Here is a 14,989-nt window from a genome sequence, read left to right as displayed (position 1 = left end):
TTGGTGGGGCTGTGTGTGTGGTCCCTGTGACTTTGACCGTTGTGGGTACTGGCACAGTACCTGTAGGGGTTGAGTGGATAGAGGGGAAAGTGGATATCAGTGGGTGGGTAGGAGTGATGATCTTGTGTGTACTGAGAGTCACTGAAGAGGTGGAGAAAGGTGGAACGTGAGTGGTAAGTGTGGTCTGAGGGTGTGGTGGGGTTTGATGGGTTGCGGTGGTCTCGAAGGATGTTGCAGTCATAGGACCAGTGGAAGAGATGGGTCTGCTCCCTGTAGGTGAGGAGTGTGTGGTGAAGGGTGTGGGTGGCTGGCTGCTGGTGGCTGAGGTGGTGATTGCCACAGGGGTGCCAGTTCCTCTAGTGGTGGTCTTGGGAGTAATGGTGGTGGAAGAAGTTGGGGTGGTTTCAGGATGGTGTGTGGAGGAAGCGTGTGATTGGAGGGATGTCGGGGTTGTGGCTGTGCTGAATGAGCTGTGGGCTTGGCTGGTCCCACTGGTGGTGGCCGTCATTGGTGGGGCTGTGTGTGTGGATCCTGTAACCTTGACTGTTGTGCGAACAGGCATGGTGCCTGTGGGGTTTGAGTGGATGGATGTGGAAGTGGACATTGGTGGGTGAGTAGCAGTGATGACCGTGTGAGTACTGGGAGTCACTGAAGATGTGGAGAAAGGTGGAATGTGAGTGGAAAGTGTGGTGTGAGAGTGTGCTGGAGTTGAATGGGTAGTAGTGGTCTTGAAGGATGTTGCCGTCATAGGACCAGTGGAAGAGATGGGTCTGCTCCCCGTAGGTGGGGAGTGTGTGGTGAAGGGTGTGGGTGGCCTGTGGCTGGTGGCCGAGGTGCTGTGGGTCACAGCGGTGCTGGTTCCTGTACCAGTGGGCTTTGGAATACTGGTGGTGGTAGGAGTTGGGGTGGTCTCAGGATGGTGTGTGGAGGAAGCCTGTGAGTGGAGGGATGTAGAGGTTGTGGCTGTGCTGAATGAGCTGTGGGCTTGGCTGGTCCCACTGGTGGTGGCCGTCATTGGTGGGGCTGTGTGTGTGGATCCTGTGGCTCTGACTGATGTCTGTGGAGGCACGGTGCCTGTGGAGATTGAGTGGGTGGAGGGGGAAGTGGACATTGGTGGGTGTGTGTGGGTGATGACTGTGTGAGTACTGGGAGTCACTGAGGAGGTGGAGAAAGGAGGAATGTGAGTGGGAAGAGTGGTGTGAGGGTATGGTGGGGTTGGATGGGTAGTCGTGGTCTTGAAGGATGTTGCAGTCATAGGACCAGGGGAAGAGACAGGACTGTTCTCTGTAGGTGGGGAGTGTGTGGTGAAGGGTGTGGGTGGCCTATTGCTGGTGGACGAGGTGCTGTGGGCCACAGGCGTGCTGGTTCCTGTACCAGTGGGTTTTGGAGTAATGGTGGTGGAAGAAGTTGGGGTGATTTCAGGATAGTGTGTGGAGAAACCATGTGAGTGGAAGGATGTAGAGGTTGTGGCTGTGCTGAATGAGCTTTGGGCGTGGCTGGTCCCACTGGTGGTGGCCGTCATTGGCGGGGCTGTGTGTGTGGTCCCTGTGACCTTGACCGTTGTGGGTACTGGCACGGTGCCTGTGGGGGTTGAGTGGATGGAGGGGGAAGTGGATATTGGTGGGTGGGTAGGAGTGATGATCTTGTGTGTACTTGGAGTCACTGAAGAGGTGGAGAAAGGTGGAATATGAGTGGAAAGTGTGGTCGGAGGGTGTGGTGCAGTTGGATGGGTTGTGGTGGTTTTGAAGGATGTTGCAGTCATAGGACCAATGGAAGAGATAGGTCTGCTCCCTGTAGGTGGAGAGTGTGTGGTGAAGGGTGTGGGTGGTCTGCTGCTGGTGGCCGAGGTGGTGGTGGCCACTGGGGTGCTGGTTCCTCTACTGGTGGTCTTGGGAGTAATGGTGGTGGAAGAAGTTGGGGTGGTTTCAGGATGGTGTGTGGAGATAGCGTGTGAGTGGAGGGATGTAGAGGTTGTGGCTGTGCTGAATGAGCTGTGGGCTTGGCTGGTCTCACTGGTGGTGGCTGTCATTGGTGGGGCTGTGTGGGTGGATACTGTGGCTTTGACTGTTGTGGGTACTGGTACGGTGCCTGTGGGGATTGAGTGGGTGGAGGGGGAAGTGGACATTGGTGGGTGTGTAGGGGTGATGACTGTGTGAGTACTGGGAGTCACTGAGGAGGTGGAGAAAGGTGGAACATGAGTGGGAAGTGTGGTCTGTGGGTGTGGTGGGGTTGGATGGGTAGTTGTGGTCTTGAAGGATGTTGCAGTCACAGGAGCAGTGGAAGAGGTGGGTCTGCTTCCTGTAGGTGGGGAGTGTGTGGTGAAGGGTGTGGGTGGTCTGCTGATGATGGCCGAGGTGGTGGTGGCCACAGGGGTGCCAGTTCCTCTACTGGTGGTCTTGGGAGTAATGGTGGTGGAAGAAGTTGGGGTGATTTCAGCATGGTGTGTGGAGGAAGCCTGTGAGTGGAGAGATGTAGAGGTTGTGGCTGTGCTGAATGAGCTGTGGGCTTGGCTGGTCCCACTGGTGCTGGCTGTCATTGGTGGGGCTGTTTGTGTGGATCCTGTGGCTCTGACCGATGTCTGTGGAGGCACGGTGCCTGTGGGGATTGAGTGGGTGGAGGGGGAAGTGGACATTGGTGGGTGTGTAGGGGTCATTACTGTGTGAGCACTGGGAGTCACTGAGGAGGTGGAGAAAGGAGGAACATGAGTGGAAAGTGTGGTCTCAGGGTGTGGTGGGGTCGGATGGGTAGTCATGGTCTTGAAGGATGTTGCAGTCATGGGACCAGTGGAAGAGATGGGTCTGCTTCCCGTAGGTGGGGAGTGTGTGGTGAAGGGTGTGGGTGGCCTGCTGCTGGTGGCCGAGGTGGTGGTGGCCACAGGGGTGCCGGTTCCTCTACTGGTGGTCTTGGGAGTAATGGTGGTGGAAGAAGTTGGGGTGATTTCAGCATGGTGTGTGGAGGAAGCCTGTGAGTGGAGGGATGTAGAGGTTGTGTCTGTGCTGAATGAGCTGTGGGCTTGGCTGGTCCCACTTGTGGTGGCCATCATTGGTGGGGCTGTGTGTGTGGTCCCTGTGACCTTGACCGTTGTGGGTACTGGCACGGTGCCCATGGGGGTTGAGTGGATGGAGGGGGAAGTGGATATTGGTAGGTGGGTAGGAGTGATGATCTTGTGCGTACTGGGAGTTACTGAGGAGGTGGAGAAAGGTGGTATGTGTGTGGGAAGTGTGGTGTGAGGGTGTGGTGGGGTTGGATGGGTAGCACTGGTCTTGAAGGATGCTGTAATCGTAGGGCCAGTGGAAGAGGTGGGACTGCCTCCCGTAGCTGTCGAGTGTGTGGTGTGTGGCGTTTGTGGCGTTGTGTCTTCTGTAGTTGTTCTTGTGTGCGTTGTCCTCTCTGTGGCTGTGGGCCTCGTGGGTTGCTCTGGCTGTGGGGTGGTTGGGCCTGCGGTGCTGGCTGCAGTTGGACGTGGGCCTGTTGTCCGAGTGGCCGTTGTGCCTGGCAGTTCCTGATGGGTGGATTTTGCTGTGGGAATTAGTGAAGCTGTCATCATTCTTGTCTTTGTTTCTGTACCCTGACCTCTGCTGGCCTGTTCCTTTTTCCGTGTGATGTTTCCTGGCCTGTCTCTGTCTCTGGTGCTGTGAAGTGGTCCCTCTGGATCCTTCCAGCCTGCCTGTCTCTGCCTCACCTGGACCTGCTCTGCGTCCTGCTCTCAGCTCAGTGTCATCACCCTCAGTGCAGCCTCTGCTCTGGGACTGCAGCCCGGGCCCTACTTGCTTTCACTCTGGCTCCCTGTAGCTCTGGTGGTGGCCCCTGCCCTCCTGCACCTTTACTCCACAGGTCTGCCTCTGTGGGTGCTGGTATTCCTCCCTCGCCTCTGGCTGCAGCCTGCACACTGGCGCTGCCTCCCCCTTGCCCTCTGGGAAGTACGGGGTCTCCTTTGTGGCTGAATCACTGAATGAGAGCTGGAGGTGGGACTGGGAGCCTTCAGGAGCACTGGTGTCCCATGGCACCATGACTTACCCAGCGTGGGGCTTGTCCCTGATGCTGCTGGTGTTGGTGGCGTCACTGTGGTTCGTGTCGTGGACTGAGCTGTGGACTTTGTGGCTGGGCTGGTGGTCGGTGCCGTGGCCCGGGTTGTGGCCTGGGTCACAATGGGTTTTGTGGCTGTCGACCTCAGCGTGGCTGTGGGCATCTGCCCTGATGTGGCTTGAGGGGTGATGGCCGTGGTTGGTCTCAGTGGTTCTGCAAGGACAGCCGCCCGGAACACCCCCATGCTTCGGGTCTGCATCTCTGAGTCTCATGTCCCAGCCCCCTGCCCTGTGCCTGGGGTCCCTGGCCTGCTCTCCAGGACTCAGCCTCCTTGGAGGGACTCCTCTTGCCTTTGTTAGGTCTTCCTGCTGTTCTCCTGGCTGTGGTGGCCACGGTCGGGCAGTGACCACACGCTCATGGGGCTGTCGCTGCCCCATGCCCACCCCTGCTCAGCTTGGCGGACTGTTTCCTCTCCCCTCTGGGGTCCCTGGGTGGTGGACGGGGTCCTGCTTGTTGTTGGGGGGCAGGCTGCCTGGCAGAGGCCATGCAGGTCCCACAGAATTTCCAGTGACAGCATCTGGCAGCACGGAATGGCCCCGTGCAGTAAGCAGCTCGTCTTTAAAACTTTTTCAGAAAAATCCCCGGTTTGTCTCCCAAGCATAGGAAATTCTGCCCTGAAAATCTGCTTAGCTGGGAGGCGGGGCCACATGTGCACCCACCCCAGAGGCCTGCCGAGGACCCCCTGCAGCCGCCCTTCCCACGGGCCCAGCCGGAGGCTCCTTACCTCCCGAGGAGGCCGTGGGCTTGGAGGGCGTGAGCGTGGCTGGAAGGATGGGTGTCTGGGTGGGGCCGGCAGTGGTGCTTTTGGAGCTGGGCGAGGGTCCACCAGTGGAGCTGAGGAGCCTGATGGTGGTGGCGGTTCCCGTCGTGGGCCAGACTTGCGTGGGCCGTGAGCCTGAGTGGGGCAGACCTGCCATCAGGGCTGCAGGGCACCAGCGCATCTTTGGGGAGCAGCCTCCCCGCTGTCTGCTGGGTCCTGAAGCCGGGGAGCCCCACAGAGGCCAATGTGCTGGGCACGCGGTTCAGGCTGTTCTGTGGCCTCTGAGTGCAGCGTGCCTCCTGGCTGGGCCTTCTGCATGGCCAGGGTCACCACTGTGTGCTCACCTGTGGGTCCAGCCAGGGCCATGGGGACTGGGCTGGCTGTGGGCTGAGCTCCCCCCGCCACCCCGCTCGGATTGCCAGGTTAGACCTGGGAAGGGCACAGTGCTCCCTGCCCCCTCCCTGCTTCCCACTCTGCAGATTTGTCCAGGGAGCCAGGGGGAGCCCAGGAAAGGGCCTGCATCACCTTGGCACCTAGTGTGCGTGCAATCACCTGTGGTGGGCGGCTGCGGCGTGCTGGGTGGCACTGCAAGAAGAGGGGGGTCAGCTCCCTGTGGCACTCGTGGCCTCCCCACCCTGTGGGGCCTCCGGGAGCTCCGAGGGCCTGAGTCCGAGACGCTCGCCAAGGCCGGGGTGGAGGGGATGGGAGGGGCTGGGAGCACCCCTTCGTCCTCTGTCCCCTTCCTTCCGCTTCCCAGGACGATTCCCACTCTCTACCCCAGGCACTCTGCAGGCCTGGTGAGGGTAAGGGGAACTGGGGGACTGGTGGAAGAGGGGACGGGAGGGCCCAATTGGGTTCAATACCGTGACTTTTCCTCTGTCTGCTCCATGGGCTGGGGCTGCCTGAGCCTCTGGGAGTTGCTGGGATTCTCAGCACCCCAAGGGGCCAGGGTTCCAGGCAGTAGAGTCCCAAAGCTCACGTAAAGGCTCAGAGCCCCAGGGCCCTCTGCCTTGCTTGTGAGGTGTAGATATACTTCCTGCCTGTGTGCAGGGGTTCTCAGGGCAGCAGACTGGACTTACTGCATGGCATGCACACGCCCTCCTCGTGGTCGAAGTACTCATCCTGGGAGCAGTTGTAGCAGCCTAGGGTGGAGAACGGCGGGGCTCCGTGTGACCTGTGGCCAGCCAGGCCCACCTGCGTGTTTCCTTTCTCTCTGCCTTTTTTGTTTGTTTTCTTCTGAGACGGAGTCTCGCTCCGTCGCCCAGGCTGGACTGCAGTGGCGTGATCTCAGCTCACTGCAACCTCCGCCTCCTGGGTTTGAGTGATTCTCCTGCCTCAGCCTCCTGAGTAGCTGGGATTACAGGCATTTGCCATGACGCCCAGCTAATTTTTGTAGTTTTAGTAGTGATGGGGCTTTGCCATGTTGGCCAGGCTGGTCTTGAACTCCTGACCTCAGGTGATCTGCCTGCCTCGGCCTCCCAGAGTACTGGGATGACAGCTTCAGCCCTTGCACCTTGCTCTAAGCCACCCCTTTCGCGCCACGCGTCCCTCAGGCCTTGGTCCCTCACCCCTGCTCATCACCCAGGGCAGGGGCTTCAGAGCTGTCTTCTGGCCCTGCCTCCCCCTGGACCTCAGACACCTGCCCCTCTCCTGTGCTCCGTGGGGCCTGGACGTGCTGCCCGATGTAGGGGCCCTGCGCTGCCCTCCTGAGCCCAGCACGTCTGCCCCTGCCCATCTGGATGGCTCCAGACACCACGTTCCTCCGCCAAGTGCGTGGGCCGGCGCCTGTGAATCCCAGGACCGTCTGTGCTCAACCTCTGCCTTGGGGCAGCCACAGGCCTCACAGAGACCCCGGCATCCCGGCCACACCCCACCCCACACCCCTCTGCACCCCACACCCCTCTGCAGCCGCCTGCCCCTCCCTCGGTTGCTCTGCCCGCTGCCGTGGCTTTCTCAAGGGCCCCAGCAGCTCCTCTGGACACCCTCCTGGCTCCCCCGCCACCTTTCCCATCCTCACCCACACATCTGCCTCCCACCAAGGGACCCAACCGCCCTGTGTGGCACACGGAAGCCCGTGGCTCGCTCAACCCCAGCCTCCCTCCCCCATCCTGTGGTGGGTGCCTCAGCTGACACTGGGTCTGCCTCCTTGGGCCCCGCTCCCTGGCTGGGAGGGAAGCTCCAGGGCCCAGGACTGTGTTTTGCGTAAGGCCAGGTCCCCTGGAACTGGCCTGAGGGACAGAGATGTTCTGGACGCATCTGCCGAGCGAGTGAATGACCGCATGTGTGTGGAAGATGAATGTATGAGTGCAGCGCTGTGCAGGAGTGAATGTGTGTGTGAATGTGCGTGAGTAAATGTGGGTGTGAATCTGCGTGAGTGAATGTGAATGTGTTTGAACATGAATGTGTGAATGAGTGTGAATGTGTGAATGAGTGGATGAATGTGAATGAGTGTGAATGTGAATGTGTGAATGAGTGTGAATGAATGAGTGAATAAATAAATGAGTGAATGTGTGAATGAGTGTGAATGAGTGTGAATGAATGAGTGAATAAATAAATGAGTGAATGTGTGAATGAGTGTGAATGAGTGAGTGTGAATGAGTGAATAAGTGAATGAATGAATGTGTGAATGAGTGTGAATGTGAATGTGAGTGAATGTGAATGAGTGAATGTGAGAGAATGAGTGAATGTGTGAATGAGTGTGAATGAGTGTGAATGAATGAGTGAATAAGTGAATGAGTCAATGTGTGAATGAGTGTGAATGTGAATGTGAGTGAATGAGTGTGAATGAGTGAATGTGAGTGAATGAGTGAATGTGTGAATGAGTGTGAATGAGTGAGTGAGTGAATGAATGAGTGAATAAGTGAATGAGTGAATGTGAATGAGTGTGAATGAGTGAATGTGAGTGAATGAGTGAATGTGTGAATGAGTGTGAATGAGTGAGTGAGTGTGAATGAAAGTGAATAAGTGAATGAATGAGTGAATGTGTGAGTGTGAATGTGAATGTGAGTGAATGAGTGTGAATGAATAAGTGTGAGTGAGTGAATGTGTGAATGAGAGTGAATGAGTGTGAATGTGAATGAGTGAATGTGTGAATGAGTGAATGTGTGAATGAGTGTGAATGAATGAGTGAATGTGTGAATGAGTGTGAATGAATGAGTGAATGAGTGTAAGTGTGAGAATGAGTGAATGAGTGAATGAGTGAGAATGAGTGAATGAGTGTGAGTGTGAATGAGTGAGAATGAGTGAGTGAATGAGTGTGAGTGAATGAGTGTGAGTGTGAATGAATGAATGAGTGTGAATGAGAATGAGTGAATGAGTGTGAATGAGTGAATGAGTGTGAATGTGTGAATGAGTGTGAGTGAATGAGTGTGAGTGTGAATGAATGAATGAGTGTGAATGAATGAGTGAACGAGTGTGAGTGTGAATGAGAGAATGAGTGAATGAGTGAATGAGTGAATGAGTGAGAATGAGTGAATGAGAATGAGTGAATGAGTGAATGAGTGTGAATGAGTGAATGAGTGTGAATGTGTGAATGAGTGTGAGTGAATGAGTGTGAGTGAGTGAATGAATGAATGAGTGTGAATGAATGAGTGAATGTGAGTGTGAATGAGTGAATGAGTGAGAATGAGTGAGTGAATGAGTGAGAATGAGTGAATGAGTGAATGAGTGAGAATGAGTGAATGAGTGAATGAGTGTGAATGAGTGTGAGTGTGAGTGAGTGTGAATGAGTGAATGAGTGTGAACGAGTGAATGGGTCCCCTGTGCGTCTGTGTTTCCTCCCCACCACCTGGCACCTTCGATGTTGCTGCCCGGGACGCTCTGTGGCTGGCCGGGGCAGAGGCAGGGCTGGTAGTGCCACGTGCAGTTGGCCTCCTCCGTGTGCTGGTACTCGCCGTGGCCGTCCTGCGTGTGGGTGTTGTAGAAGCCGCAGTAGATGGCTGGGAGGAAGGCAGCTGTCAGCTGGCGGGGTTCCCAGCCCCGGCCCTGACCCGGTGGTTCCCTGGGCGTGCGTGGAACCTGAGTGTGGGTGGGGAAGGCCTGGGCCCTCTTGGTGAAGCCTCCCCTGGGCAGCTGGGGGCTGGGGGAGGTCCAGGGTGGCCCTGCAGGGCACAGCCCGGCTCCTGTCCAGGGAGAGGGGCCTGTGGGCGAGAGCAGCCCTGCACCGGGCCTCAGTGGTGCTGGGTGGCTGGGCTCACAGCAGGCCGTGGGTGGTGCGGTCACTCACGGCAGAAGGCCGGGGTCCTCCAGTCCACACACACGCCCTTGTCCAGGCAGGCTTGGGCGTAGGCAGCCACGGCGTCGCACAGACACTCACAGTCCCCGCCACTGTCACACCCACACGCGTCGCGCACACAGGCCTCGTAGTAGGGCAGGTGGTACACCTGTGGGGTGTGTGCCCGACAGCGTCTGGCCAAGGGGGACGGCTGGGCACCAGGCTTTGCTGTCCGAGGGACCCTCGGTGTGGGGAGGCCAGAGTATGGTGGCAGGGGCACTGGCACTGGGTGAGCGGCACCACGTGGACCTCAGCCCTGACCCCGACCGCCAGCTGCCCTCCCAAAGCCGGAGCCACCACGAAGGCCGGACCTGAGCGTGTGTCCTGAGACCCCCCCATCGAACCAAGGTGCTGCTGACCACGGCCACCGCGGCCCCACCCAGGATCTCCGCGCCCCCCACACCACGCCCCTGTTCAGCAGCGAGGGCCAGGCTGTTCCGCTGCCAGGTGCCCCATCCTCTCAGTTCCTACTGCCCCGACCCCCAACCCCACCCTCCCCTCCCCCAGCTGCACACCGGGTCGGGAAGTGTGTTCTGACCACAAACTCCCGAGCAGGGGGCCCACCTGGCGACACTGCCCCAGGGGGCTCATGGCACTGTCTGGGGGTGCTACTTGCATTTGGTGGGCAGAGGCCGGGGGTGCTGCTAAACTGCCATGGTGTACACCTTGCTCCCCACATCAGGCCCCTGAGCTCGGGCAGAGCATCTGGAGCTCTATGCGCCCAGCCCTGGCAGGTCTGGGATCCCGTGGAGGGAGAACTGTGCCGCGCTTCCCCACCCTGAGCCAGGACAGGATCTGGTCCCCACTTCCGCCCCCGCTGGACATCTGTGGAGGGGCAGGCGTGCGGCCCACGCCCGGCGCCCACCTTGCTGTGGCAGGTGGCGAAGGTCTGGCTGTTGATGACGCTGCACTTTCGCTCGGCCCAGGAGCGCCGGAAGGCATTGAGGCTGCAGGGGTCCGCCACGAAGCTCACGTCCCCGCACAGCGGGCTCTCCTTCCACGAGTTCACGAACTCCAGCTCGCTGGATGCCACGTACCGGCTGCGCGTCTCGAAGTCGTCCTTCATGTTCCCGTTGAAGTTGCCACACAGGCCGCAGATGGTGTCCTGCAGGCAGCGGCGTCAGGCCGGGTCCCGGGCCTGCGGCATCGTCTCCACCCCTGTGTTGGGCCGGGTTGGGCCTGGGCGGGCGCCAAGCCCTGCGGTACCTGAGAGGCTCGGGTGATCCTGATGAGGACGGTCATGTGCCTGTTCCAGACGAGTGTCAGGTTGTACCTCCCGGGGACGCCGACATCCACAGCAAGGCTCAGCGCATCCGGCCTCACCCGGAGCTGCACGTGGGGCTCCTCCCCGGAGACTGTGTAGTTTCTGTCCGCCAGCACAACGGACAGGCCCTGTGGGGGACACGTCATGGGGCTGCCTGTGTCTGCTCTGTCCCCCCTGGACCAAGCTCGGAGGCAGAGCTGCCCGGGTCTGTTACGGCCACGCGTAAGGGTGCCTGCTGAGAGCCAGCTCGGGGCAGAAGGGAAACAGGGCTGAGGGCTGAAGCTCGGGCTTCCTGGAGAATCCCTCCCACCCTTCCCTGTGCCCGGGAGACACTCTGTGCCCCTGAAACCTGCTGGGAGACAAGATCGCTGGTCCTGAGTGTCTGGCCACGGAGGGGCAGCAGGCACCCCTCAAGGAGAGGCAGGTGGGGGGCTGCCCTTAGGGGCAGGGTCCAGCTTTGTGGCAGGGCCCCCAATGCCCCTCCTGCCCTGCCGGAGGCTGCCGGCCACTCACCCCCAGGAAGAGCTTGATGGCCCGAGAGCAGGTGACCCCAGCCTTCCCACAGACCACGTTCTCCGTCAGGATCTTGAAGGTGGGCTGGGAGTCGTTGGCACCACAGCCGTCCTGCAGGGAGAGGGCGCTGAGGCGGAGCCCTGGGGCCATGCTGTGCCCCTGGGTCCCCGGCCCCCTAGCCCGAGCCCGGTGGTTACCATGGCCAGGATGTACTCGCAGCTGCCGTCAAATACAAAGCGCTGGCCGTCGAAGGTGACGATGTGGCCCTCCCCGTAGAGGGTGCAGGTGGACGGGCAGTGGGTGGCCTGCTGGCAGGCCCACCTCCCCCTCGAGCAGGTGCTGTGGAGGCGGCAGGTGTGGGTGTGGGTGTGGTCACTGGAGAGGCCAGGCTGCACCTCTGGACGCCCCGCCTACGGGACAGCCAGCCCCACCCCGGACGGCCCTCCCTGCCCCACACGGCCCCAGGAGCCCAGAGTGTCCAGAGCAAGGCTGTGTCTCACCAGGTCCTGCAGTCGGTGTGGAGCTCAGCTCCCCCAGGGTAGGAGACCCCCGAGAACTCACACGGGCACTCCTCGGGGGGCACACACTGCCCATCGGCATTCTCATAGAGGCCCTTGGCGCAGACACAACCAGGCTCACACTTGGTAGGCACCTGCAGGGAGGCAGGTCAGCGGCCCCTGGGAGGGTGGCCTCAGCTGCCGTTGCCCAGCCCTGGGCCTCTCCAAGACCACCCGGCGTGCCTCCCAGGCCCTGTCCTCGAATACGACCTTGCTCTGCAGCGTTTGTGGGCAGCTGGGCTTCCTCCCTTAGCAAAGCTCCCCCACCTTGTGGAAGGTCCCAGGCCCCTGTACACACAGCTGGGCTGCTGTACCCACCTCCACAGTGGCAGTCCACCCTCCCCAAGCTGGCACCGGCCCACTGTCCACCAGCCTCCAGCCGCCTGGCCACGGGGCCACTCCTGCCTCCCCGCTGGCCCCAGGCACCCGCCACAGGGGCAGGGTGAGGCCAGGTCTCCCGGGTTTTGTGGAAACCCTCTCACGGCCCAGCTGGTCCGGGCGTTGGACCCCATCCTACGCGACCCTTACGCAGGCGACACCGGTGGCCAGCATCTGGCACGTGGGGGCACAGGCTGCCCCGAACACATTCTCAGAGGACTGGCTGCAGGACTCGAAGGTCTTGGGGGTTGGACAGGAGGCTGCGGGGAGAGGGGCCGGTCAGGACGCTCAGAGAAAGTGGGGCCCTTATGGTCCGAGCCTGCAGCCCGCGCTGCCTTACGTACCCAGAAACATCTGTGGCCGCTGTGGACAACTCAGCCGTCCATTGATGCAGTAGCTGTAAGAGAGAGGCTCCATGATCCCGAGGCCCGGCGGGGACCCCCGCCCACCCCACCCGGCCCCCCTCATGTCCCCGGCCCCTGCTCGCCCCTCACCAGGTGGCACCATTGATCACGGTGGCCTGCTGGGCCAGGATGAACTTGTAGCCCTCCAGCGTGCACGGGCACTGGGCCTTGTGCACACACTCGCCCTTGTGGTTCAGATAGGTGCCGTCGGGGCAGTTGCAGCCATCCACGGGCACCGCGCTGGCGTGGCACTCAGCAGTGCGGTCCGACAGCGACAGGCAGGTGCGCTCACAGACTCGGCTGTCATAGCTGAAGGTGCTGTTTCCCGTGCAGGGGACAGCTGTGGGGGACGCCCGCGTCAGACCCTCGGGGAGGAGGTGTCCGGGGTTCCGCTGTCTGCTTGGGGCCCCAGGACCCCCCGCCGTGACCCCTACCCGCTGTGACCCCGCTCCAGCCCCACTGGGTACTCACTGCAGTTCTCCACGCTGCTTCTCCAGCCCCAGAGCAGGACGCCTCGTGAGGCGCAGGCGTGTACGTAGTCGCCCAGGGCGGCGCAGATATGGGGGAAGGTCTCCTCATAGTTGCAGGCCTGATATACGCACCTCTGCGGGCAGAAAGCCAGCATGGGCTGGCAGCGGGCACCCTCCCCTGGGGACGTGGGGCCCCAAACCTCCCGCCAGGGCCAGGATGCCCCCAGGTGCCTGACTGTCAGCCACTGCAGCCTCTGCTGCGGCCACCCCGAAGCCCTCCCAGACGCCCTCAGGCCCTCACCTTGTAGAAGGGCGTGGGGTTCACCGTGGTGTGGCACCTCTCGAACACCGTGCCTGTCCTCAGCAGGACGGAGCAGTGGGTCTCCGCACACACCTCTGGGGACGACCGGCCGGGGCATGGGTCTCCACCCCTCCCCATTCCAGCCACAGCTCCTGCCCCCCACCCTGGTGGCTGGGTCTGTCAGAGCCATGGGGGCTGGGAGGGCAGCTGGGGGAGTGGGAGGCCAGACACTCACTGTTGAGCTGGCTCATGGAGCAGGGGTCAGTCTCACGCTCCAGAGCGGCCGGACAGTTCCCTGCCCGCCAGGAGTCCACGAACAGCGAGGCGGTGCCCTCGGGGATGCCCAGGCTGGTGGTGAAGTCGTCCGTCGTGTCCGCGTTGAAGTTGCCGCAGAGTCCTGAGGCGGCAGGCCGTGAGCACGCTTGAGTTGTCCCTCCTGCGCCCATTCCGGCCCCCACGCGCGGAGCTCCCAGCCCTCCACCAGCCTCGCCCTGGGTGAGCACCGGCGCGGGCCACACATGCCTGTTACCCCTGGGGCTCCCCGGACACAGACGCCGTGTGAGCCTCTCTGGCCAGGCCCCATAGGGACGAGGCACCAGGGCCACCCGGAGGGGCAGGGACTCACCTCTGGTCTGGCCTCTGAACTGGGGCCCGACAGTGATGTAAGCCTGGAAGATGGGGCGCAGCTGCACCACGAGCTCCAGCCCGAAGCTGGTGACCATTTGGAGGTGGGTGGACGTCTGCCTGAAGACCGTGATGTTGCCTGCGGAACGCAGCGCTCAGCAGCCACCTGGCCCTCCCCGCCCGCGGCGGCCCACCCCGGAGGCACAGCTCTGGGGGCAGGGGCTGGGCCGGGACCTACGAGTCCTGTACGGCAGCCACTTGGCGGCTCCGTTGTTGCTGACCACCTCGTCCTGAGAGATCACGATTTTGTCCTGGAGGGAAGGTGGCCTGGGTCAGGCTCGGGCACCAGGGAGCAGAGCCCTGCTGGCAGGGACGGGTGCGGGAGAGGCCTCACCTGCCTGGAGAGGTAGACGACAGCCACCAGGGAGGTCTCGGAGTGTGAGAAGCCGGACTTGTCGTACACAGCCATGAGGGTGCCATTTTCGGGAAGCTGGGGGCTCTGCGTGGGCAGGCGGGGGCTCAGCCACGGGTGGGGTCACTGGGGGTGCCCCTCCCCATGGGCCACAGGGCTACCTGGAGGAGGATGTAGGTGCAGGTACCGTGGAAGCGGTAGGGCCTGGCATCGAATGTGGTGACGAAGGAGCTGCCTTCCAGGGAGCAGTGGCCGGGGCACGGCCGCTCCGTGCACGCCCAGCGGCCCAGGGTGCACTGGCTGTGGGCGGGCGTGGGGGGAACCACGTGGTGGGCAGGGCCAGCCACTGGAGCCAGACAGCACCCCTTCCCCACCCTAGGCCAGTGGAACTCCTGCCAGCCTCCAGAGCCCCCTCCGCCGCCTTCCCCTCTGCTGCCTCCCCCCCACCACCTCACCAGGTTCGGCAGGCAGCTGTTGTGACCGCCCCAGGGGCGTACGTGGCGCCGTTGAGCACACAGGGGCACTGGGTGACGGGCACGCAGGTGTGGTTATTGGAGAGGTCGTTCAGGACCGTCCCTGCAGGAGAGGGGCTTCTTGGGGCTTGGTGGGACTGACGGCCTCCCACTCTCCCTGGCTCCGGGGAGACCCCCCAGCCTGTCCGTGGCGTCTCACTCCAGCTGCACTTGCCTTCACATCTCTGTGCCAGACACTGCGTGTGCCCAGCCCCTTGCACCAATGTGCCCAACCCGGGTTCCTGGTGAGTGGCGGCCCCCAGCAGGCAGAGACACATACCTGTCCCTTGGGCCCAGCTCAAACCCCACCTTCTCTCAGCGGCTCCCAGAATCCAGTGGGCGAGACCCCCCTGTGCGTGGTTTGCAGGGTGGCCGTGGCTGGGAGAGCTGCCAGCCGTAAGCATGGTGGGGGAGGGGGAGTGTGAGGGGAGGGGA

At 61.3% G+C, this 14,989-nt stretch overlaps 1 protein-coding gene across 1 annotated transcript in view; it reads right to left on the bottom strand.

Moving 5' to 3' along the window:
* Nucleotides 1-14,989, bottom strand: part of MUC6 (mucin 6, oligomeric mucus/gel-forming) — a 29,678-nt gene that overhangs the window by 6,847 nt on the left and 7,842 nt on the right. Inside the window, exons 9-32 of the mRNA XM_017507777.2 lie at nt 14,498-14,618; nt 14,204-14,342; nt 14,025-14,129; nt 13,869-13,941; nt 13,632-13,769; nt 13,242-13,403; nt 13,007-13,101; nt 12,707-12,839; nt 12,326-12,575; nt 12,176-12,228; nt 11,982-12,091; nt 11,397-11,548; nt 11,094-11,235; nt 10,897-11,007; nt 10,326-10,511; nt 9,985-10,224; nt 9,072-9,228; nt 8,641-8,784; nt 5,926-5,988; nt 5,399-5,431; nt 4,811-4,996; nt 4,018-4,239; nt 3,288-3,519; nt 1,363-2,273 (exon numbers count right to left, since the gene is read on the bottom strand). Coding sequence (XP_017363266.1) covers nt 1,363-2,273; nt 3,288-3,519; nt 4,018-4,239; nt 4,811-4,996; nt 5,399-5,431; nt 5,926-5,988; nt 8,641-8,784; nt 9,072-9,228; nt 9,985-10,224; nt 10,326-10,511; nt 10,897-11,007; nt 11,094-11,235; nt 11,397-11,548; nt 11,982-12,091; nt 12,176-12,228; nt 12,326-12,575; nt 12,707-12,839; nt 13,007-13,101; nt 13,242-13,403; nt 13,632-13,769; nt 13,869-13,941; nt 14,025-14,129; nt 14,204-14,342; nt 14,498-14,618 — 4,158 coding nt within the window. The remainder of the gene's footprint in view (nt 1-1,362; nt 2,274-3,287; nt 3,520-4,017; nt 4,240-4,810; nt 4,997-5,398; nt 5,432-5,925; nt 5,989-8,640; nt 8,785-9,071; nt 9,229-9,984; nt 10,225-10,325; nt 10,512-10,896; nt 11,008-11,093; nt 11,236-11,396; nt 11,549-11,981; nt 12,092-12,175; nt 12,229-12,325; nt 12,576-12,706; nt 12,840-13,006; nt 13,102-13,241; nt 13,404-13,631; nt 13,770-13,868; nt 13,942-14,024; nt 14,130-14,203; nt 14,343-14,497; nt 14,619-14,989) is intronic.

Source organism: Cebus imitator, unplaced genomic scaffold (genome assembly GCF_001604975.1).
Source record: "Cebus imitator isolate Cc_AM_T3 unplaced genomic scaffold, Cebus_imitator-1.0 Scaffold384, whole genome shotgun sequence".
Classification (NCBI taxonomy): domain Eukaryota; kingdom Metazoa; phylum Chordata; class Mammalia; order Primates; family Cebidae; genus Cebus; species Cebus imitator.
This window is presented reverse-complemented; position numbering and strand designations above follow the sequence as displayed.